We start from the raw sequence: 24548 nt of genomic DNA on the forward strand, positions 1-24548 counted from the left end.
TATCATTAATGCATATAATATTATAAGAATTGAGTTGTATAGTTTTCACTAAAATATGCTGTGGGTTTGGGAAGCACCCAGATACTAGCTCACCAGAGACAATGACAAAAGAGCTAACAAATGCGCAGGTGGATGTCCAACAACCATCAACAGCCATTGTCCAGCAAGGGAGTTACAATTCAGTGACTCAGCTGCATAAGACCACACCTGGGAAATTGCTCAACCTTGACTGGGGACCAGACTTGCCTGGACTTGTGTTCTCCAAGCACATGGGACTAAGTGTATAAAACAGAACACAGCGGGCCCATGCTTGGCCTTTTCTCCTCCTCCCCCGCCCCACCTATGCTGCAAGCAACAAGGACACTCAGAAGACTGAAGACTCCAACAGAGAAGACTGGCCCAGGTTTCAAGGGCGATATCTGTGTACTAAGAACTGCAATATCCAGTGGAGTGAGAAAAACTGCTTAGTCTAGTTGTTGCCCAGTCTAATAGGGTTGAGAGTTTAGGCTGCGTGCTTATATTTTATTTTATTTTGGTAATGAACTCTGATTTTTTGCCTATCACTTATAATCAATTAAAATATATCTTTTGTCATCAATAAATTTGTTTAACTATTTATCTTTACCACTAAATTTGCCTGAAGTGTTTGGTAAATCTCCTAAGATTTACAAAGGCTGGTGTATATCCACTTTCCATTGATGAAGTAGTGAACCAATTAATAAATTTGCACTCTTCATCTTGAGCAGTACAAGACGGTATATTCCTGAGGTACAAGGGTGGTAGCTGGGGGGATTTGGCTGGTGCCTTTCTCAGTGTGATTCATTAATGTCTCTAGGAGCATTCATGCAATCTAGCTGGGTGTGGGGGCTCCACATGCGGTTGTGCTGAGTGATTACAGTGCCTGGAGGGGTTTGCTGCTTGTCACTAGCAAAGCATTGTGTGAGACAAACCAGGCTGGAGAAAGTTAAGGGGGCACAACGGTCCCACAGTCCCAGGCTGCACCCCGGGGATCCCATCATACTGGAAACAGGATTCCCGCAGCGTTCGCACCAACTACAGAGGTAAAATAACCTCTCTACAGCTACTCAAGATTCCCCTGTGTACGCATCCCAGGATTGCATTAGTCCTTCTGGTCACAGTATCACTCTGGGAGCTCCTCTTCTTCTGATTATCCACCCCCCACCCACAAATCTTTCTCAGGGTCACTGCTTCCCAGACAGAGTCCCCACTCCTGTAAGTACAGCCCGCGTTCTGTGTTCCTAGATGTATAATTTTACATTGGTCATATTAAAAGGAATCTTGTTTCCTTGTACCCAGCTTACCTAGCGATTCAGATCCCTATGTGTCAGTGACCTGTCCTGTTCTCTATTTACTAGTCTCCCAATTTTCGTGTTATCTGCAAACTTTCTGACTGATGTTTTTATGTTTTCTTCCAGTTCATTGATAAAAATGACAAGTAGCGTAAAGCCAAGCAGTGATCCCGCAGGGCCCCAGTCAAAACACATTTCCCGATGATGATTCTCCATTCCCAATTATGTTTTGAGACCAGTAAGTTGTCCAATTTTTAATCAGTTTAACGGGTGACACATTGATTTTGCATCGTTCTTGTGCAGTGTTAAGTCGAATGCCTTACAGAAATCTAGGGAGACACGGTGGGTGAGGCAATATCTTTCATTGAACCAGCTTCAGTTGGTGAGAGAAACAAGCTTTGGAGCTCACGCAGAGCTCTTCTTTGGGTCTGGGCTCTATGTAAGCTTGAGAGCTTGTCTCTCTCACCAAGAAAAACTGGTCCAATAAAAGACATTTCCTCACCCACCTTGTCTCTCTTGTATCCTGGGACCGACATGGCTGCAACTAAACTACATACAAAAATGGCAGATGTCTAAGCAGGGCACATCAGGGCTATGCCCTGAAGCAACCAAACCTCTCATCTCATAAGAATAAGACAGCAAGTGAGTCTGACGAGAACTCACTGGTCACAGAGCGCCCATAGGGCTGGAGTTGGGTGGGGGGATCAGAGTGAGCAGACATGGCAGAGGGACACTCACAGCGATGTATACACCTCAGCCTGCAGCACGGTGCCCTAGCACCATGCTGGGGCATTGGGGTCAGCACTGACTCAGAGAGAGAGCAGCCCCCTCCTGTCATCCCCAAACTGCCCCCTGCAGCAAGGCCCTTAGACACGACCTGGGCTTTGTGGTAACGCAGGAGTCTGCAGGGAAAGCAGCCTCCGCTGAGCCCCAGCCCAGCATTTTGCATCAGGGTCAGAACTCACTGTGAGGGGAGAGCGCCCCAGTGAGTCCCCGAACTGCTTCTCGCAGCACTTACAGGGGCATGACAAAGGAGGGTTACCTGAGCACACAACACTGGCATCTTCTCCGTGGTGACAGTTATGGTCTCCCCAAGACTTAGCCCTGCATTCGGAGAGGGCAGCTTCTGTCCCTGTGCAGTTAACCTCAGCCAGCCAGATGGTGTCAGAACCTCTCCCAAACTGAGCTCTTCCAGGGGCTGATAACGCCGTCCCACAGCCCAGCTGCCTGCACACGACTCCGGCATCTGTTATGTCCCAGTTGTCATCACACACGGTTCCCCACTGCAGGTTGTGAAACACCTCGACTCTCCCAGCACAGCGACTAGAACCATCAACCAGTCGGATTGGAGCCTGCTCTGGAATGGCTGAATCTGCAAATGCACCAAGGGAATAAACACTCAGGGAGATTCCTTTGCCTCTGATCACTAGTGACATTGGGGAACGTAGCGCCTCGGATCTGATCAGTCTCTACACATACCAATTGCCTGGCAGGGGCTCATTCTGCCCTACTAATACACAGCCACCTCTGGGGTGGGAACGGGCAGCTGAGAGACAGGCCATGAAAACTCATGGGCTATATAGGAGAGGGAGTGAGGAAGAACCCTGTCTCCAGTCACACCAGTGGGAGATGTTACAGATTGAGGGGTAATTAGCTGAGATTGAAATCACTATGATGGGGGTAGGAGCCCCACACTTTATAAAGGGACCCAGGGTTTCTACTGCCCCTGAGTGCCTGGAGGCTCCATTCGACCCCAAATCCCACAAATGGGATCTATGGTTACCCAGCGCCCCATTGTGCTGTCATGGGGCAGGGGATCAGAGTGATCAGCGACAGGGAGGGTCTCTCACTGAGGCGCACGTACTGCTCCCTGCAGTGCAGGCCCTAAGTGCTGTGCTGGGACACGGGGCTCAGCACTGACTGTGAGGGAAGAGCGCCCCCTACTGAGCCCCCATCCCGCTCCCCACAACACCCACCGTGATGGATGAGAGTTACCTGAGCACACAACACTGGCATCTTCTCCGTGGTGACAGTTATGGATTCCCCAAGGCCGAGCCCTGCATTCGGAGAGGGCAGCTTCTGTCCCTGTGCAGTGAACGTTATCCAGCCAGATGGGATCAGAGCCTCGCCCAAATTGAGACCTGCCTGGGGCTGATAACGCCGTCCCACAGCCCAGCTGCCAGCACACGACTCTGGCCTCAGTTAAATCCCAGCTGTCATCACACACGGTTCCCCACTGTTGGTTGTGAAACACCTCGACTCTCCCAGCGCAGCGACTCGGGCCATTCACGAGTCGGAGCTGAGTCTGCTCTGAAATGTCTGAGTCTGCAAACACCCCAAGGGAATAAACACTCAAGTAAGTTGCTGTGCATCTGATCACTAGTGACCCTGGGGAAAGTAGCACCTCCCACTGACAGCTGTGAACCACCTCTGCAACTGCCTGTCAGGGCTTCATTCCCCACCACTGACATTCAGCCACCTCTGGAGTGGGACAGGACTGCTGAGAGACCAGGCACAGAAACTCATGGGCTATGTAGGAGAGGGAGTGAGGAAGAACCCTGTCTCCAGTCATAGCAGTGGGGGTAATTAGCTGAGATGGAAACCACCCGGAGTGATGGGGGAAGGAGCCCCACTCTTCATAAAGGGATCCCAGGTTTCTACTGCCTCTGAGCGGCTGCAGGCTCCATTCACCCCCAAATCCCACAAATTGGATCTACGGTTACCCAGCGCCCCATTGTGCTGTCATGGGCCAGGGGGATCAGAGCAATCAGTGACGGGAAGGGTCTCTCACTGAGGCAGACGTACTGCTCCCTGCAGCGCAGGCCCTAAGTGTGTAATGACGCATCCACTCCCAGTCTTTATTCAAGCCTAAGTTAATTGTATCCAGTTTGCAAATTAATTCCAATTCAGCAGTCTCTCACTGGAGTCTGTTTCTGAAGGTTTTTTGTTGAAGAATTGCCACTCTTAGGTCTGTAATCGAGTGACCAAAGAGATTTAAGTGTTCTCCGACTGGTTTTTGAATGTTATAATTCTTGACGTCTGATTTGTGTCCATTTATTCTTTTACGTAGAGACTGTCCAGTTTGACCAATGTACATGGCAGAGGGGCATTGCTGGCACATGATGGCATATATCACATTGGTAGATGTGCAGGTGAACAAGCCTCTGATAGTTCCAGTGTGGCAGACTGGCTGGCTCAGGGGGGCTGAGAATGGGACACTGGGGGGTTCCTCTCTGGAGGTCACCAGCTCTGATCCAGCCCCAGGCTGATCCAGCCCCAGGCATGCCGGAATGGCTGACTCGTGGGATGGAGGATGGGACACAGGGTCTTTCCCCCCAGGGGCTGGCTGGCTGCAGTACAGTCTGTACGAGGGGGAAGAGCTGAGCAAAACATTGGGGGAAGGAGACCTGGAGCTTTGCCCCTGGAGGGCACCGGTTCCTGTTTGGCCCCAACTCAGGCAAGGGCAGTGGCTGGTGTGGGGGGAACGGGCACTGGGTTTTCACACCTGGGGTCGTGGGTCCAAGCTGGTAGTGAGTGGAAGTTGCAGCCATTGCAGCTCTCTGATGCCCAAAATGTGAAATGAGCTGCTGGGGTTAATTCCCCTCCATGACAGGACAGGTGTGTGCAGCCCAGCCCAGCCCTCAGTCCGAGCGGCTCCCAGCTGAGGGGCAAAGGGCGTAACTGGTCAGGAGACTGAACTGCCCTTTGCCCCTGCCTGGGCTCCCTCCCCGTCTGCGCCCTGATGCCCCTGCCTGACCAGAGCCAACAGCAGCAGCTCCGAAGGGCTGTAGTTCTGCTCCCCCAAAGCCTCCACTGGCCCTGACTGGGGCTGACTCAGCTCCTCTATATTCCACAGCATCCAGACAGACAGGGCCTTCCAGACAGAGCACCCTCCTGTGGTGACAGCACTACGGCAGCCCAGCTCCTGGTACCCCACCCCCACCTCTCACAGGCCCCAGCTAGCATCATGGCACCCCAGTGTCAGTACACAGCACCTCCATTTGCCCTTTGCAGGGGTGAGGCCATTCACCAGCCACAGCCAGGGCTGAGCTGAAACTGCTCTAGCAATAATTAAAGGCAAAAATATCTGTTGGGGCAGATCATACCTCAGGATAAATCTGGGGTCACCCCAGACTGATGCAGCTCAGCCAGCCGCTGCCAGAGCCCAAATTTCAATCGGTCTTACTGGGCAAGGGTGAGCCCTTGAGATGCTGAATTGCTGTGGCATTTCCACAGGTACCCAACAGCCAGGATGCCCCCTGCGCCTTGCTCACTCTGCCACACAGTGCACCTTGTTAACAATTCACTGGAGGGGAAACTGAGGCATGTAGCGAGGAAGAGATGGGCTGAGACCATGGGGTGAGTCTGGAGGAGGCAGGATTTGAACCCAGATTCCAGTTCTACACTTGAATGACTAGATTAAATAACCTTAACTCTGCCCTTCCTCGCCCCAATTTATGAGATAGCTGCACACTGCAGCATGCACCCCACACATACGGACAGACCCCGCACCCTCTGCCTATGTTTGTATTTACCTGCCATGGGGAATCCTGTCATGGAAACTGAAAGAAAGCAAAGAGATGAGATAAGTCTCTGTCTCCATGGCTGGACACCTTGGGGATCTCCAAACAAGGCTGATGTAAGCTGCGGCCTGAGTGAGCTCTCCCTTGCCATCTCCTGATGCACTGAGAGAAAAGACTCAGAGGCACGTTGTATTTCAGTGACCTAGCTACTGCCTCTCGGGGCGGTGGGTTGCCCCTCCTGCCCCTCCGGTCGGCGTCGGTAGCGTCGACCCAGAAATGCTTTAGCTGCAGAGCTGCCACTGTAATGTTTCAAGTGCAGAAGAGCCCTAAGTAGCCGGCAAAAGACAAGACGTGGTTAGTGACATCAGAACCAGTGATACTGCACCACACTTTCCAAACCAAGCCACCTGCTTTCACACTGCCTGCATCGCTGAAGGACCCCCACACCTGGCTTCCCGCCCCGACCTTGAGTGTGCAGGCCCACTGGAGTGGCAGGTTTGTAGAAATTTTGGTGGTGCCCAGAACCCGCCCCCCAAACTCCACCCTCCACCTGCCTAAGGCTCTGGGAGGGAGTTTGGGTGGGGGGAGGAGGTCTGGGGTGCAGGCCCTGGCCTGGGGATTAGGGTGCAGGAGGGGTGCAGGCTCTGGGAGGGAGTTTGGTTGTGGGAGGGGGTCTGGGGTGCAGGCTCTGGGATGGAGTTTGGGTGCTGGGTGTAGGCTCCGGGATGGCGTTTGGGGGTGGAGGGGTGCAGAGGGAGGGGGTTCAGGCTCTAGGACAGCGTTTGGGGGATGGAGGGGGTGTGTGGGAAGGGGGAGGAGGTGCAGGCTCTGGGAGGGAGTTTGGGGATAGGAGGAGGTTCAGGGGTGAGGGCTGTGGGGCTGGGGATGAGGGGTTTGGGGTGTGGGAGGGGCTCAGGGCTGGGGCAGAGGATTAGGGTGCGGGGGGATGAGGGCTGGGGCTGGGGATGAGGGGTTTGGGAGGGGCTCAGGGCTGGGGCAGAGGATTAGGGTGCAGGGGGATGAGGGCTCTGTCTGGGGCTGGCGTTGAGGGGTTTGGGACATTGGAGAGGCTCAAGGCTAGGGTGGAAGGGCTGGGTAACGGCAGCCTGTCCCGCCATCAGTGACGGGGGCACTAGGACCCTGCGGCAGCAGTTGATGCAGGGAGCCCGCAGAGCAGAGTCCCTGTGAGCTGCAGGCTCCGGGGCAGCAAGTGGGGGCAGCAAGTGGGGGCCGCGGGACACTCGGGGGAGGTGCGGGGGGGGGCAGGTGGGGCCGGGGGAGAGACCCGGCCCAAACATTGCCGGGGGGAGGGACAGCTCAGTGGTTTGAGCATTGGCCTGCTAAACCCAGGGTTGTGAGTTCGATCCTTGAGGGGGCCATTTAGGGATCTGGGGCAGAAACTGGGGATCGGTCCTGCTTTGAGCAGAGGGTTGGACTAGACACCTCCTGAGGTCCCTTCCAACCCTGATATTCTGTGATTCACCAGCGGCCCACACAACGCGCCGCCCCTGCCGTGGCCGTGGAGCGGAGAGCAGAGCGGTGTGACACCCGCACAGCCGCTAGGGGGCGATGCCTGGAGTCAGAAGGGGCCCCAGGCAGCCTGATCCCCTGGCAGGCCAGGAAAGCTGCCCCGCCCCCGCCCCTCTCCACCCCTCCCCCCTCAACCCCCTCCTCTGGGCTACGTGTCCCGGGGGCAGCAGCAGGGGTCAGGCGCCATCGGCACTCACCCGGCGGCAGGTTATAGAGTGACCTTGCCCCGGCCTGGGGAGAAGATGGAGCGGTGGGGAAGGGGCATGGGATGGGGGAAGTGGGAGCTGGGGGAAAGAGGCAGTGGGGAGGGGAGGAGATGGAGCGGTGGGGAAGGGGCATGGGATGGGGGAAGTGGGGGCTGGGGGAAGAGGCAGTGGGGAGGGGAGGAGATGGAGCGGTGGGGAAGGGGCATGGGATGGGGGAAGTGGGAGCTGGGGGGAAGAGGCGGAGGGGAGGGGAGGAGATGGAGCGGTGGGGAAGGGGTATGGGATGGGGGAAGTGGGGGCTGGGGGAAGAGGCAGTGGGGAGGGGAGGAGATGGAGCGGTGGGGAAGGGGCATGGGATGGGGGAAGTGGGAGCTGGGGGAAAGAGGCAGTGGGGAGGGGAGGAGATGGAGCGGTGGGGAAGGGGCATGGGATGGGGGAAGTGGGAGCTGGGGGAAAGAGGCAGTGGGGAGGGGAGGAGATGGAGCGGTGGGGAAGGGGTATGGGATGGGGGAAGTGGGAGCTGGGGGAAGAGGCGGAGGGGAGGGGAGGAGATGGAGCGGTGGGGAAGGGGTATGGGATGGGGGAAGTGGGGGCTGGGGGAAGAGGAGGAGGGGAGGGGAGGAGATGGAGCGGTGGGGAAGGGGCATGGGATGGGGGAAGTGGGAGCTGGGGGAAAGAGGCAGTGGGGAGGGGAGGAGATGGAGCAGTGGGGAAGGGGCATGGGATGGGGGAAGTGGGGGCTGGGGGAAAGAGGCAGTGGGGAGGGGAGGAGATGGAGCGGTGGGGAAGGGGCATGGGATGGGGGAAGTGGGGGCTGGGGGAAAGAGGCAGTGGGGAGGGGAGGAGATGGAGCGGTGGGGAAGGGGCATGGGATGGGGGAAGTGGGAGCTGGGGGGAAGAGGCGGAGGGGAGGGGAGGAGATGGAGCGGTGGGGAAGGGGCATGGGATGGGGGAAGTGGGGGCTGGGGGAAGAGGCGGAGGGGAGGGGAGGAGATGGAGCGGTGGGGAAGGGGTATGGGATGGGGGAAGTGGGGGCTGGGGGAAGAGGCGGAGGGGAGGAGATGGAGCAGTGGGGAAGGGGCATGGGATGGGGAAGAGAAGGGAATGGGGGAAGTGGGGGGAAGCTGGAGCCCAGCGTGTGGCATCCCCTTGGCAGAAGCTGGGGCTCCCCCGTTAAGCAGGCCCATCGAAACTTCACCCTGACAAGCCCCACCTCCCCTGCATCTGTACCACCCCCACCTAAATGAACCCCACCTGCCCTGTACCTAGACCCCCCTGCTGAGCCCCAAACACCTTCACCTGGATCCCCTGCAGAATCCCATTGCCCCTGCAACCCCCCAGTGAGCATCTGTGCATCCAGATCTCCCACTGAGCCACCCACACCCAGATTGCCCCACAGAGAACTCTCTTACCCCTACCTGGATACCCCCACACTAAGTCCCTCTGCACTTGGATCCTGCTGCCGGCCCGAGCCTGCTCACCCGCACCTGGCGCAGGGGGGCAGGGCCCAGGGTGTTTCTGAGGCCAGCCTGGCCCTTGCACTGTGTCAGGGTCAGGTGCAGCCTCACGGCCCAGTCCCTGTCCCAGGGAGGGGTGGGGGGAGGCTGCAGGTAATCTCCCACCTCCATGCAACTAGTGGCCTGTGCTCCCCACTGCCAGAGAACCATGAACTGGCCAGGAGTTACTTTAGGCTGGAAATGAGAAGAAGGTTCAGGAACAGCCTCCTAATGGGTGAGGGGAGAACGTGCTAACTCACGTGAAGATGGCGCTTGATAAGTGTGTGACTGGGATTATATAACATGCCCTTCCAGCCCTGTGTCCCATGTTCCTAAAGAGACCAGCCCAGGGCGGCTGAGAAACACCTCCAGGACTCAGAGACATGTGAGTTTCTTTTTACTCTTTTAACATTTAACAAAAGTTAAACTAATTGTATTGTAAAATCGGACACGCAGCTAGATAGATCCTGGTTCCACTCCCTGCTCAAATCACTAGACCCCACTCCCCTTCCCAAGGCAGAATAGACCCCAGGATTTCTGGCTCCCAGGACAGCTGTAGCTGATGGGTGGGGCTGGAGAATCACAGGTTGCCCCCAGGGCTATTCAAAGCCAGAGCAAAGGGAAAAGGTCACTCACCCCAAAACCAGGCCAGGAGGATGGGGACCTTTGTGTTCCCGGCTCCAGCACAGGCAGCTGAGCTCCTGCCAAAGGGGTGCCCATCTGGGAGCAGGAGGCACTCGGGAAACCCCATGTTCATCGCACAGTCCTTGTGGGGCAGCGTGGCCAGGCGTTAGGGCAGGCAATCGTCCTTGTGAGAGAGACAGGCTGAGGTCTGTGTGACAGTCACAGGCTGGGGGGCTGGGGAGATGGGGCAGGCACCCAAGGGGGCAGGGATCCAAGGGGACAGGGGATGTGACAGGCCTGTCACTGCAGAGACCCCTCCCTCCACGCCCCCCTGCAGTGACCCAGTGGGTGTGCGCAACTGAGTCCACAGAGGAGAAGTGATCCTTGTGCTCTGCGCTGTGGCTTTATTTATATCATTGGATTGTGAAATACGTGTTCCTGGAACATGCTGAGCAAACAAGCCCCTCTTGGAACAGCTGGTTCTGGGACACATGGGGTGCAGGGACTGTTCCCAGAGCTGGTTCACCAGGAGTCAGCAGAACTGATCCATGGAGGCCTGGTGGACACGGGACGGGCGCACGGGTTGGACTGAGTGTGTGAAGATCATTCCATGCAGTTAAAGCGATGCTGAGGGCTGTGTGGATGCTCTTACTCCAGATGAAGGAGGCTGAGGCTTGGCCTGATCTACACCTAAAGCTTAGGTCAACCCAGCTACATTGCTCAGGGGTGTGAAAAATTCGGACCCCTGGAGACGGGATTAAGCCAACCTAAGCCCTAGTGCAGACACCAGAAGGTGGAATGAAGAATTCTCCCATCAGCCTGGCTACTGCCGCTTGGAGGGTGGATTAACTACGGTGACGGCAAAGCCCCTTCCAGTGCTGCAGCGTCTGCATCACGACACCACAGCGACGTAGCCGCAGCGCCGGGCTGTGGCCCTGCTGCGGTTGTGGAGTAGACACAGCCCTTCTCTGCCCAGGGATGGGACATCACTGCACTGGCCTCACCCCGTGGGGACCCCCCCCAGTGTACCTAGAGCAGGTCCATTCACACCTGAGCTTACGCCCAAGCCACCTTCCCATGTTGTCATCTCGGCAAATCCCAAAAGGACGTGGCCTCCTTGCAGATTGAGCGTCACGCGACTCAGTCTCTGGCTAGCCTCTGAAGGCGCTCGGGGTGGCTCTATGTGCTGCTCTGTCTGCAGGTGCCACCCCCGCAGCTCCGATTGGCTGTGGTTCCCAGCCAATGGGAGCTGCTGAGCCGATGCTTGTGGCGGGGGCTGCATGTGGAGCCCCCTGGCTGCCCCTATGTGTAGGAGCTGGAGGGGGGACATGCCACTGTGTCTGAGAGCCACACGGAGCCATGGCAGGCAGGGGGCCTGCCTTATCCTGCTGCACTGCCAACCGGACTTCTAAAGGCCCAGTCAGTGCTGCTGACTGGAGCCGTCAGGGTCCATTTTTGACTGGGTGTTCTGGTTGAAAACCGGACACCTGGCAACCCTAGAGTCCCCCAGGGGCAGGTTCTTCCCTCTGGCTTAGCTTCCTGCAGCTTCCTCTGACGCAGCTGGTTCTGCCCAGCAACAGAGAGGCGCCTGGGCTGGGTGGGACCCTGGTCTGCTCTGCTCTGGCAGCTCCTCTGTCCCATGTAAAGATCCCAAAGTGCAGTGGCCGCATAAAAGGATTATTCCAGCTGGAGTTTGTTTACAGCCCCCATGAGTGGCCGTGCTGCTTCCCTCGGCCATGTGGGAGGAGCCCTTGGGAATCTCCCAGGGCTGGGTGAGAGCTCCCAGAGGGGGATAAGTGAGAGCTGTCAGAGAGAGCATGGACTCGAGAGCTCAGGCTGTCATTGCAGGGAAGAGGGTTCAGCATCTTTAACTGACAGGTCTTTTCTCCCCAATGTACATTCAGCATCGGAATTAAATAGGGTTAACCCATCCCAAAGCATTTGAAACAATATAAATAACCCCCCTTCCCCTCTCTGGCCTGGTCCCCCCCTGGAGTCACCAGGTTCAGAAGTACTGAGCTGGTCCCAGTCCCTGTGAATCCACAGGGAGGTGCTGGAAGCCTCAGCACCCTCAGTCCCTGCAAACCAGCTGGCTCCTGTGTCTAAGCTGGGGGTCAGGTGGGGGCAGCTGCAGCAACTGCTGAATCAGGCTGTCCTGAGCCCCAGTGGGGACAGAGAGACACAGGGTCTGCAGAAGAAGGAAGAGCTATAACCCAGAGGTGACACAGGGAGTCAGGGCTATGCCTGGCTGGACTGGGACCCACAGCATTAATCCCATCAGTGCAGTCAGCACAGCCACCCTCTCCAGCCCCAGAGCCGCTCAGTAATCCCTGCAAACCCTAGGTATCGCTTTTGGAGAAGGGGGACCGGAGATTGACCTGTGCCTGCAGGCAGGACTCTCCTCCCCGTCACACTGCCTCTGGTGGTGATGGCTGGAGCCTCTCCCTTCTCTGCACTCGGGATTGGCCAGCTCCTTCCCCATGGACCAGATGCACCCCAGTATCAATGATTCAGCTCCCTGCCTGCAACGGGGCTGCCCACGATTCACATCGGGGGAAAGTTCATCCCGGCCTCTCTCCTCCCTTTGGTGAGGTACCAGCACTTCCTGAACCGCTGGCATGTGCAGGGCACAGATCCCTCGACGTAGAGGCCAGCAGGAACTGCTCCTATCCCCCAGTCTGGGCCCTACCACTCCCAGGCCAGACAATTGCGCCCAGTGACTCCTGCATCCAGCCCAGTAGCTGCTGTTGGAGGTAGAGTGGGGCATTTAGTGAGGCCTGTGGCACAGTGGGAAACATCAGGGTCAATCTGTTCTGTCTTGTTGCCTCCATGGTCAAATAGGGTCTCCACTTGGTGTTACGAGCTGAGCTCTGGTCTGACCACGCCCTAGCAAGGCCCTGGTGGTGTATGGCCATCAGCTGCCCTGCCTAGGAAAGGGGCTTGACTCTTCCTTGAAGGACAATCTCAGAGAAGCCATGAAGTTTGCAACCCTAGGGCCACCAACTCTGAAGGTCTCTCAGCTACCAGCACAGCGGAGCAGTGGGCTCTACACAGGAGTCCAGCGGGGAGATGGGACAAGCATTCTAATGGAGCATGGGGCAGAAAGGACAGAGGCTGCATTTAAGAGGGTTTCTCTGTGAGGGTCAGGGATTGTCCATTGCCACAAGCAGGGAGGCTGGGCTGGAGAAGAAGGCTGGAGGGATTCAGCCCAGCTGGGCCAGACCTTAGACTCACGGATAGGGTGAGATCAGACATCAGCAGGCGTCTGTAACTCTCTAGTGCTTTGGAAGAGTGAAATAACTGAAGTTAGGAAATCCCTTTGCTAGGCCCATGCTCCTGGCTTGCCACCTACGCTGTCCCCGACTGGGTTACATTAGAAGGCAGAGTGCCTCCAGCTCTGGGTGTCAGGAGCTCTGAGGGAGGGCCTGGGGGGGGGCTGGACTGCAGAGTCCCACTGTGACATTATTGACATGAACTGTGACATGAACTGAATGCATCCGAGCTCACGAAAGCTTATGCTCAAATGAATTGGTTAGTCTCTAAGGTGCCACAAGTACTCCCGATCTTTTTGCGAATACAGACTAACACGGCTGCTACTCTGAAACCCGTGACCATATAGATCATTGTCCTATGGTTGCATCAGGTCTTGTACAGAGGAGGCCAAGTGTGATGTCTATGGAAAGGTTGTAGTTTGCTGGTTATGATTATGCTATCTGTATGTGTGTATCATTTTTGTATTTGAAGTTATGAATATTGGCTATGTACTTATATCTCATTATGCTTGATTCTAAGTAGCCTCAGGTTTCAGAGTAACAGCCGTGTTAGTCTGTATTCGCAAAAAGAAAAGGAGGACTTGTGGCACCTTAGAGACTAACCAATTTATTAGAGCATAAGCTTTCGTGAGCTACAGCTCACTTCTTCAGATGCATATCGTGGAAACTGCAGCAGGCTTTATATATACACAGAGAATATGAAACAATACCTATTCCCACCCCACTGTCCTGCTGGTAATAGCTTATTACCATAGCTAAACTAAGCTATTACCAGCAGGACAGTGGGGTGGGAATAGGTATTGTTTCATATTCTCTGTGTATATATAAAGCCTGCTGCAGTTTCCACGATATGCATCTGAAGAAGTGAGCTGTAGCTCACGAAAGCTTATGCTCTAATAAATTGGTTAGTCTCTAAGGTGCCACAAGTTCTCCTTTTCTTTTTAAGTAGCCTCAGTGAAGCATTTAGTCAGCTTCTTAAGAGAGGACTATTCTCAGTAAGTGCCCAATCAAGAAACACTTAACTGACAATGGACTTTGGGAGACACCAATCCACACCTGATCTTTCCTGGGAACGTTCAAACTAACATGTAAACAATGGCATCAGCCTGCAAAAAGCTGAATCATTCATGGACATGTGATTTGCCCAGGTGGCTACAAACTCCATCTTGTTGCTGTGACTTTGCACAGTAGAACAAAGGGGTTTCCGCCCACAAGAGAGAATATAAAAGGCCCTGGAAGCCTCTCCATTTTGTCTTCAACTGGCTCAAGAGATGGCCCTTCCACCTTAATGGGATGCCTGAAAAAAACTGGAACAAAGGACTGTAACTATGGGGGTGTGAGTGATTGCTGGAACCAGGCCATAAATTACAATGTTGGTCTGAAAAGGATTGGGCCCAGATGAGGAAGGAGTCCAGTCTGTGAAAGAAGCTTATTGGAACATCTCTGAGGATGAGATTTCATCTGTAATCAGTTTCTTAATGTATTAGGCTTGACTTGCATGTTTTGTTTTATTTTGCTTGGTAACTTACTTTGTTCTGTCTGTTATTACTTGAAACCACTTAAATCCTACTTTTTATATTTAATAAAATCATTTTTGTTTATTAATTAACCCAGAGTAAGCAATTAATACCTGGGGAAGCAAACAGCTGTGCGTATCTCTCTATCAGTGTTATAGAGGGCGGACAATTTATGAGTTTACCCTGTATAAGCTTTATACAGAGTAAAACAGATTTATTTCGGGTTTGGATCCCATTGGGAACTGGGTATCTGGGTGTTGGAGACAGGAGTACCTCCTAAATGGTTTTTAGTTAAAGCCTGCAGCTATGGGGGACGTGGCTCAGACCTGGGTCCGTGTTTTCAGCAGGCTAGCGTGTCTGGCTCAACAAGACAGGCTTCTGGAGTCCCAAGCTGGCAGGAAAAACAGGCTCAGAGGTAGACTCAGCACGTCAGGCGACAGTCCCAAAGGGGTCTCTGTGACCCAGCTCATCACACCCTCATCCCACAAGGAAGGGCTCAGCCAAGGGATCTGGGCCAGGCATGCGCCCTATAGACCCAGAGCCAGGAACAATGAGGACACTCAGCCCAGACCCTGCTGGCTTGGAAGCAGGTGGGGCCGTGTGGCTGGGCTGCGGAAGAGCAGACTGGTGACTGCCAGAGGGGGCTGGGCCAGGCTGTAACCCCCCCACCCCATCCTGACTGACAGGTTCCTTGTGGTGGTAAATCCCCCAGCCCTGGGGGAGCCGTTCTGGTGTGTCACTCCCCCTCCCTGTGACACCAAGCCTGGATGGTTTGCCTGGCCAGCCCTGCACTAAGTGCCTTTTCTCCTCCTCTGTGCCAGGCCCGGTGACCCCAGCCAAAGCCATGCTGCTCAGAGATCACAGTGTGGGGTGGAATCATGCCGGGGGGGTCGCAGAGCCAGGGAAATACTTGGGAACCCTAAGCTGGGTCGCTGTGGGTGCAGGCTGGTAGCAAAGCTGCTGCCTCATAGGGCTCCCCAGGCTCCGCTGCCCCATTGACACAGGCTCTGGCTCCCCTGCAACCCCCGCTCGAGTTACGCCTCCCCACAGCCTGAGTGTTTGGAGCTGGGAGCCAGCCCCTTTCTGGGCATCCCCCCACTCCCAGTAGTGATAGTGGCTGGGCTGCATCCGCCAATGGGAGGCGCTAACTGGAGTGGGACAGAGCCGGAGCCTGTGTCCACAGAGAAGAAAATGGAGCTGGCCCGGGAAGCAAGGCCCAGCCGCTCTGTCCTGCACAAAGGGGAGGGGCTCAGCCCCATGCTGCCCAGCTCTGCTTAGCGCCCCCCATTCATAGCGTGCATCCTGCCCCGCCCATTCCCAAAGCTGTGGGTGTGTCCAGAATGTAATTGGCTGTTTGGGAGCTGGGGGGATGGAACTGGCTGTTTGGGGTCATTCACGCCAAGAATGGGCAGTATCAGTTTGGGGTCATGCAGGTGATGGAGGGTTCTTGGGGGGAGGAGGCTGAGGAAGGGCCATGCAAGGAGGTCGGGAGGGGGCTACCTGAAGGGGACTGGATAATCTTGGATGCCTTTTTATGACATGCTCCAGCCCAGCCACAAGCTAGGTGTTAGATGCAGGGCTTGCCGGGGGAGGGTCTCTGGCCTGTGCTATGCAGCATCATAGAATCATAGAATCATAGAATATCAGGGTTGGAAGGGACCCCAGAAGGTCATCTAGTCCAACCCCCTGCTTGAAGCAGGACCAATTCCCAGTTAAATCATCCCAGCCAGGGCTTTGTCAAGCCTGACCTTAAAAACCTCTAAGGAAGGAGATTCTACCACCTCCCTAGGTAACGCATTCCAGTGTTTCACCACCCTCTTAGTGAAAAAGTTTTTCCTAATATCCAATCTAAACCTCCCCCACTGCAACTTGAGACCATTACTCCTTGTTCTGTCATCTGCTACCATTGAGAACAGTCTAGAGCCATCCTCTTTGGAACCCCCTTTCAGGTAGTTGAAAGCAGCTATCAAATCCCCCCTCATTCTTCTCTTCTGCAGGCTAAACAATCCCAGCTCCCTCAGCCTCTCCTCATAAGTCATGTGTTCCAGACCCCTAATCATTTTTGTTGCCCTTCGCTGGACTCTCTCCAATTTATCCACATCCTTCTTGTAGTGTGGGGCCCAAAACTGGACACAGTACTCCAGATGAGGCCTCACCAATGTCGAATAGAGAGGAACGATCACGTCCCTCGATCTGCTCGCTATGCCCCTACTTATACATCCCAAAATGCCATTGGCCTTCTTGGCAACAAGGGCACACTGCTGACTCATATCCAGCTTCTCGTCCACTGTCACCCCTAGGTCCTTTTCCGCAGAACTGCTGCCTAGCCATTCGGTCCCTAGTCTGTAGCTGTGCATTGGGTTCTTCCGTCCTAAGTGCAGGACCCTGCACTTATCCTTATTGAACCTCATCAGATTTCTTTTGGCCCAATCCTCCAATTTGTCTAGGTCATTCTGTATCCTATCCCTCCCCTCCAGCGTATCTACCACTCCTCCCAGTTTAGTATCATCCGCAAATTTGCTGAGAGTGCAATCCACACCATCCTCCAGATCATTTATGAAGATATTGAACAAAGGTCAGACTGGATGGTCACAAGAGTCCCTGCTGACCTTGCAATCTAGGAGCGTGACTCTTGCAAAATGACTCAGGAAAAGAGCAGAGAGGGAGGGGGAGGATGGGAGGAAGATAGCGAGGGTGGAAAGGAGCACAGGAGGGAAGGGAAGACAGGGCAGGATCTCATGTGCACGAGGCTGGGGTCCTTGATTGTCCAGTGCTGATGGCCAGGTGCCCTCACTGACATGCCGGCCTGGACATCCCAGTGACTGAAGCTCAGCAACAAAGACAGAGTCTCTGGAGCGAAGTAGAAGCTATCAACCTTTTCCCAGGGAATCCCAGAGGTCTGCTCTGCCAGTTTGGTCCTCAAAAGTCTCCCTTTTTAAAGCTCTGTCAAGGCTAATTCCCCACTCTGGCAAGGATTCTAAAAATTAATACTGGCCACTCCAGGTTAGTATTAAACTCCCAGGGTTACAGCTTTTCTCCGACCTTGGACTATTGGATGTTGCCACCACCCAAGTGCAGAACCCCTTTGGGAGCCCAGGAAGGTGCACTTGGGAATTCCTTCCTGTCAGGTACCCTCAAGCCCTTTCACACCCCCTCCTGGGAAAAGATGACCGGGGGGGGGCGGGAAGGAAATCAGCTGTTGCAACCAGCTAATTAAACAATATATGCACAAAAGAATCCAATTCTGTTCTTAAAAAGGGTAAATTTTATTAATGAAAAAAGAAAGAAAATACACACGGGAACTCAGGCTATTGCTAAATTTTAAAAGAGCAACTACAAGGATTAAGCACCAAGAATAGCTTTCCTAAGGTCCATCTTAAAGGTTACAAGCAAAACAAAAGCACCTGGGGTTAGCACAGAGGAATCCACAAGCCATAACAAAATCAAAGGGATAAACCTAATTGTGTCTATCTAGACATTTCCTGATCTATTTACCTGTCTGGGGTTTTAAAGGAGTAGTTTCTAGGTATGATTTTTTCATGCCTGGCCCAAGCTTCTTACAGCATAGCTGCTGCCCTGTCCACCTCTCCCTGGGAGAACAGCAACACACAGACAAAAGGGGAGTCTTTTTTCAATTTTAAAAATTTCTAGCCTTCTCATCCCCATGGAAGGAAAAGGCCTGGGTAGAGACTGTCGAATAGTGGAAGTCAATGAATGGCTACGCAGGTGGTGTCGGAGAGAAGGCTTTGGATTCTTTGACCATGGGATGGTGTTCCAAGAAGGAGGAGTGCTAGGCAGAGACGGGCTCCACCTAACGAAGAGAGGGAAGAGGATCTTCGCAAGCAGGCTGGCTAACCTAGTGAAGAGGGCTTTAAACTAGATTCACCGGGGGAAGGAGACCAAAGCCCTGAGGTAAGTGGGGAAGTGGGATACGGGGAGGAAGCACGAGCAGGAGCGCGCAAGAGGACAGGGCTCCTGCCTCATACTGAGAAAGAGGGACGATCAGTGAGTTATCTCAAGTGCCTATATACAAATGCAAGAAGCCTGGGAAACAAGCAGGGAGAACTGGAAGTCCTGGCACAGTCAAGGAATTATGGTATGATTGGAATAACAGAGACTTGGTGGGATAACTCACATGACTGGAGTACTGTCATGGATGGATATAAGCTGTTCAGGAAGGACAGGCAGGGCAGAAAAGGTGGGGGAGTTGCACTGTATGTAAGGGAGCAGTATGACTTCTCAGATCTCAAGTATGAAACTGCAGAAAAACCTGAGTGTCTCTGGATTAAGTTTAGAAGTGTGAGCAACAAGGGTGATGTTGTGGTGGGAATCCGCTATAGACCACCAGACCAGGGGGATGAGGTGAATGAGGCTTTCTTCCAGCAACTCACGGAACTTACTAGATCGCAGGCCCTTGTTCTCATGGGAGACTTCAATCACCCTGCTGGGAGAGCAATACAGCGGTGCACAGACAATCCAGGAAGTTTTTGGAAAATGTAGGGGACAATTTCCTGGTGCAAGTGCTGGAGGAACCAACTAGGGGCAGAGCTCTTCTTGACCTGCTGCTCACAAACCAGGAAGAATTAGTAGGGGAAGCTAAAGCGGATGAGAATCTGGGAGGCAGTGACCATGAGATGGTCGAGTTCAGGATCCTGACACAGAGAAGAAAGGAGAGCAGCAGAATACGGACCCTGGACTTCAGAAAAGCAGATTTTGACTCCCTCCGGGAACTGATGGGCAGGGTCCCCTGGGAGAATAACTTGAGGGGGAAAGGAGTCCAGGAGAGCTGGCTGTATTTTAAAGAATCCTTATTGAGGTTACAGGGACAAACCATCCCGATGTGTAGAAAGAATAGTAAATATGGCAGGCGACCAGCTTTGGCTTAACAGTGAAATCCTTGCTGATCTTAAGCACAAAAAAGAAGCTTACAAGAAGTGGAAGATTGGACAAATGACCAGGGAAGATTATAAAAATATTGCTCGGGCATGCAGGAGTGAAATCAGGAAGGCCAAATCACACCTGGAGTTGCAGCTAGCAAGAGATGTTAAGAGTAACAAGAAGGGTTTCTTCAGGTATGTTAGCAACAAGAAGAAAGTCAAGGAAAGTGTGGGCCCCTTACTGAATGAGGGAGGCAACCTAGTGACAGAGGATGTGGAAAAAGCTAATGTACTCAATGCTTTTTTTGCCTCTGTCTTCATGAACAAGGTCAGCTCCTAGACTACTGCACTGGGCAGCACAGCATGGGGAGGAGATGACCAGCCCTCTGTGGAGAAAGAAATGGTTCGGGACTATTTAGAAAAGCTGGATGAGCACAAGTCCATGGGGCCAGATGCGCTGCATCCGAGAGTGCTAAAGGAGTTAGCGGATGTGATTGCAGAGCCATTGGCCATTATCTTTGAAAACTCATGGCGATCCGGGGAAGTCCTGGACGACTGGAAAAAGGCTAATGTAGTGCCCATCTTTAAAAAAGAGAAGAAGGAGGATCCTGGAAACTACAGGCCAGTCAGCCTCACCTCAGTCCCTGGAAAAATCATGGAGCAGGTCCTCAAGGAATCAATTCTGAAGCACTTAGAGGAGAGGAAAGTGATCAGGAACAGTCAGCATGGATTCACCAAGGGCAAGTCATGCCTGACTAATCTAATTGCCTTCTATGACGAGATAACTGGCTCTGTGGATGAGGGGAAAGCGGTGGATGTGTTGTTCCTTGACTTTAGCAAAGCTTTTGACACTGTCTCCCACAGTATTCTTGCCAGCAAGTTAAAGAAGTATGGGCTGGATGAATGGACTATAAGGTGGATAGAAAGCTGGCTAGATTGTCGGGCTCAACGGGTAGTGATCAATGGCTCCATGTCTAGTCTATCAAGTGGAGTGCCCCAAGGGTCGGTCCTCGGACCAGTTTTGTTCAATATCTTCATAAATGATCTGGAGGATGGTGTGGATTGCACCCTCAGCAAGTTTGCAGATGACACTAAACTGGAAGGAGAGGTAGATATGCTGGAGGGTAGGGATAGGATACAGTGGGACCTAGACAAATTGGAGGATTGGGCCAAAAGAATTCTGATGAGGTTCAGCAAGGACAAGTGCAGGGTCTTGCACTTAGGATGGAAGAATCCCATGCACCGCTACAGACTAGGGACCAAATGGCTCGGCAGCAGTTCTGCAGAAAAGGACCTAGGGGTTACAGTGGACGAGAAGCTGGATATGAGTCAACAGTGTGCCCTTGTTGCCAAGAAGGCCAATGGCATTTTGGGATGTATAAGTAGGGGCATAGCGAGCAGATCGAGGGACGTGATCATTCCCCTCTATTCGACATTGGTGAGGCCTCATCTGGAGTACTGTGTCCAGTTTTGGGCCCCACACTACAAGAAGGATGTGGAAAAATTGGAAAGAGTGCAGTGGAGGGCAACAAAAATGATTAGGGGACTGGAGCACATGACTTATGAGGAGAGGCTGAGGGAACTGGGATTGTTTAGTCTGCGGAAGAGAAGAACGAGGGGGGATTTGATAGCTGCTTTCAACTACCTGAAAGGGGGTTCCAAAGAGGATGGATTTAGACTGTTCTCAGTGGTAGCTGATGACAGAACAAGGAGTAATGGTCTCAAGTTGCAGTGGGGGAGGTTTAGGTTGGATATTAGGAAAAACTTTTTCACTAGGAGGGTGGTGAAACACTGAAATGCGTTACCTAGGGAGGTGGTGGAATCTCCTTCTTTAGATATTTTTAAGGTTAGGCTTGACAAAGCCCTGGCTGGGATGATTTTATTGGGGATCAGTCCTACTTTGAGCAGGGGGTTGGACTAGATGACCTCCTGAGGTCCCTTCCTACCCTGATATTCTATGATTCTATGATAGGAACAGTCACCGAGATCTGGGTGTGATGGGTTCAATTGCCGGGGGTGCAATTCATCCCATTGTCCAGATCATTAATAAAAATGTTGAACAAAATCGGCCCCAGGACTGACCCGTGGGGCACTCCGCTTGATACCGGCTGCTAACTAGACATCGAGCCATTGATCACTACCTGTTAAGCCCGAGAATCTAGCCAGCTTTCTATCCACCCTACAGTCCGTTCATCCAATCCATACTTCTTTAACTTGCTGGCAAGAATATTGTGGGAGACCGTGTCAAATGCTTTGCTAAAGTCAAGATATATCACATCTGCTTCCCCATATCCACAGAGCCAGTTATCTCATCATAGAAGGTAATCAGCTTGGTCAGGCATGACTTGCCCTTGGTGAATCCATATTGACTGTTCCTGATCACCAACTCTCCACCAAGTGCTTCAAAATGGATTCCTTGAGGTCTTGCTCCATGATTTTGCCGGGGACTGAAGTGAGGCTGTAATTCCCCGGGTTCTCTTTCTTCCCTTTTTAAAAGATGGGAACTATATTTGCCTTTTTCCAATTGTCCGGCACCTCCCCTGATTGCCACAAATTTTCAAAGATAATGGCCAGTGGCTCTGCAATCACATCAGCCAACTCCCTCAGCATCCTTGGATGCATTAGATCTGGACCCATGGACTTGTGCATGTCCAGTTTTTCTTAATAGTCCTTAACCTGTTCTTTCACCACTGAGGGCTACTCACCTCCTCCCCACACTCTGTTGCCCAGTGCAGCAGTCTGGAAGCTGACCTTGTCTGTGAAGACCGAGGCAAAGAAAGCATTGAGTACTTCAGCTTTTTCCACATCCTCTGTCACTAGGTTGCCTCCCTCATTCAGTAAGGGTCCCATACTCTCCCTGACCTTCTTCTTGTTGCTAACATACCTGTAGAAACCCTTCTTGTTACTCTTAACATCCCTTGCTAGCTGCAACTCCAATTGTGCCTTAGCCTTCCTGATCAAACCCCTGCATGCTCGAGCAATATTTTTATACTCCTCCATAGTCATCTGTCCAAATTTCCACTTCTTGTAAGCTTCCTTTTTGTGTTTAAGCTCACCAAAGATTTCACTGTTAAGCCAAGCTGGTCGCCTGCCATATTTGCTATCACTTACTCTGGGTTAATTAATAAACAAAAGTGATTTTGATGTAAGCTGTGTCAGGATGAGCTCCACCCTGACATCTGGTGGTGAGGTGTGGCAAGTTGTGGAAAAGAAATTCAGGGGCCGATCTCATTTGCATCGGCACACCCACCCCGCCTAGAATGAGGCCATAGCTGCCCAAAGGGTCACTTTGGCTGCTGTGGGATCCCCAGTGTCTCTGTTATTGGGGCAGGAAGAATAAATTGTTATTACCCTGATTATGGGAACTGTGCTTGGAACTGCACGTGGCCTTTTGTTATGATGGAGGGATTCACCATCAACTAAGTAGCACTCGCTAGGCAAGGGTCATGGGTTCCAAAACTCTGTGAATTGGGAGAGGTTGGGGATAAGTATTAATACTTGGTGGTGTGGGCCCCTTGTTAAGGGCCTTACATGCTAATTGCACTTCCTCCTCTCTCCACTGGGGAATATCAGAGTTCATTTTGATTCCGTTAGGAGTCTAGTTACAGGCTGCTGAGCTCACTTTGGGCTAATGGTGCAGCAGCACTGAGGCTCCCCTACTACAAGCTGAATTCATCAAAGAGCTGAACTGACTAAGAGCTGAAATCACTGAGCGTTGTGTTAAGTAGTGGGGGAGCCTGAAGATCTATTGTGGAGCAGTTTGCAGGACGGCTGGAATGTGTTGTGGACAGGCTGGTGGAGCAGTTCATAGGATGGCGGGAGCTGCTTGTGGGCCGCAGAGTGGAGCCGAGCAAAGCAGTTTGTGAGGCGGCTGGCGGAGTGGAGCGAAGGCCTATGGAGCTGTGGGGCAGTCAGCTTCAGATCATGTAAGGTGCCCCTTACCTCTCTCTCTCTTCCCCCCCCCCCGCCCCATCTCCACCCAGGTTGGGAGGTAAAGCTCTGCAGATAAACTTTCGAACTCTGGGGCTGCCCTGACCAGGGACAGAGACTTTTGGGTCATTGGACTTAGAATCATAGAATCATAGAATATCAGGGTTGGAAGGGACCCCAGAAGGTCATCTAGTCCAACCCCCTGCTCAAAGCAGGACCAATTCCCAGTTAAATCATCCCAGCCAGGGCTTTGTCAAGCCTGACCTTAAAAACCTCTAAGGAAGGAGATTCTACCACCTCCCTAGGTAATGCATTCCAGTGTTTCACCACCCTCTTAGTGAAAAAGTTTTTCCTAATATCCAACCTAAACCTCCCCCACTGCAACTTGAGACCATTACTCCTCGTTCTGTCATCTGCTACCATTGAGAACAGTCTAGAGCCATCCTCTTTGGAACCCCCTTTCAGGTAGTTGAAAGCAGCTATCAAATCCCCCCTCATTCTTCTCTTCTGCAGGCTAAACAATCCCAGCTCCCTCAGCCTCTCCTCATAACTCATGTGTTCCAGTCCCCTAATCATTTTTGTTGCCCTTCGCTGGACTCTCTCCAATTTATCCACATCCTTCTTGAAGTGTGGGGCCCAAAACTGGACACAGTACTCCAGATGAGGCCTCACCAATGTCGAATAGAGGGGAATGATCACGTCCCTCGATCTGCTCGCTATGCCCCTACTTATACATCCCAAAATGCCATTGGCCTTCTTGGCAACAAGGGCACACTGCTGACTCATATCCAGCTTCTCGTCCACTGTCACCCCTAGGTCCTTTTCCGCAGAACTGCTGCCTAGCCATTCGGTCCCTAGTCTGTAGCTGTGCATTGGATTCTTCCATCTTAAGTGCAGGACCCTGCACTTATCCTTATTGAACCTCATCAGATTTCTTTTGGCCCAATCCTCCAATTTGTCTAGGTCTTTCTGTATCCTATCCCTCCCCTCTAGCGTATCTACCACTCCTCCCAGTTTAGTATCATCCGCAAATTTGCTGAGAGTGCAATCCACACCATCCTCCAGATCATTTATGAAGATATTGAACAAAACCGGCCCCAGGACCGACCCTTGGGGTACTCCACTTGATACCGGCTGCCAACTAGACATGGAGCCATTGATCACTACCCGTTGAGCCCGACAATCTAGCCAGCTTTCTACCCACCTTGTAGTGCATTCATCCAGCCCATACTTCTTTAACTTGCTGACAAGAATACTGTGGGA

At 53.0% G+C, this 24548-nt stretch overlaps 1 protein-coding gene across 2 annotated transcripts in view; it reads right to left on the bottom strand.

Moving 5' to 3' along the window:
* LOC140902092 (scavenger receptor cysteine-rich domain-containing protein DMBT1-like) overlaps positions 1-9930 on the bottom strand; it is a 92086-nt gene extending 82156 nt beyond the window's left edge. For both annotated transcript variants that reach the window (XM_073321783.1, XM_073321782.1), the window contains exons 1-4: positions 9702-9930; positions 5846-5872; positions 3306-3635; positions 2353-2682 (exon numbers count right to left, since the gene is read on the bottom strand). In XM_073321783.1, the coding sequence (XP_073177884.1) occupies positions 2353-2682; positions 3306-3635; positions 5846-5872; positions 9702-9822 (808 nt within the window). In that variant the 5' untranslated portion in view covers positions 9823-9930. The remainder of the gene's footprint in view (positions 1-2352; positions 2683-3305; positions 3636-5845; positions 5873-9701) is intronic.
* Positions 9931-24548: the final 14618 nt, after the last annotated feature.

Source organism: Lepidochelys kempii, chromosome 23 (genome assembly GCF_965140265.1).
Source record: "Lepidochelys kempii isolate rLepKem1 chromosome 23, rLepKem1.hap2, whole genome shotgun sequence".
Classification (NCBI taxonomy): domain Eukaryota; kingdom Metazoa; phylum Chordata; order Testudines; family Cheloniidae; genus Lepidochelys; species Lepidochelys kempii.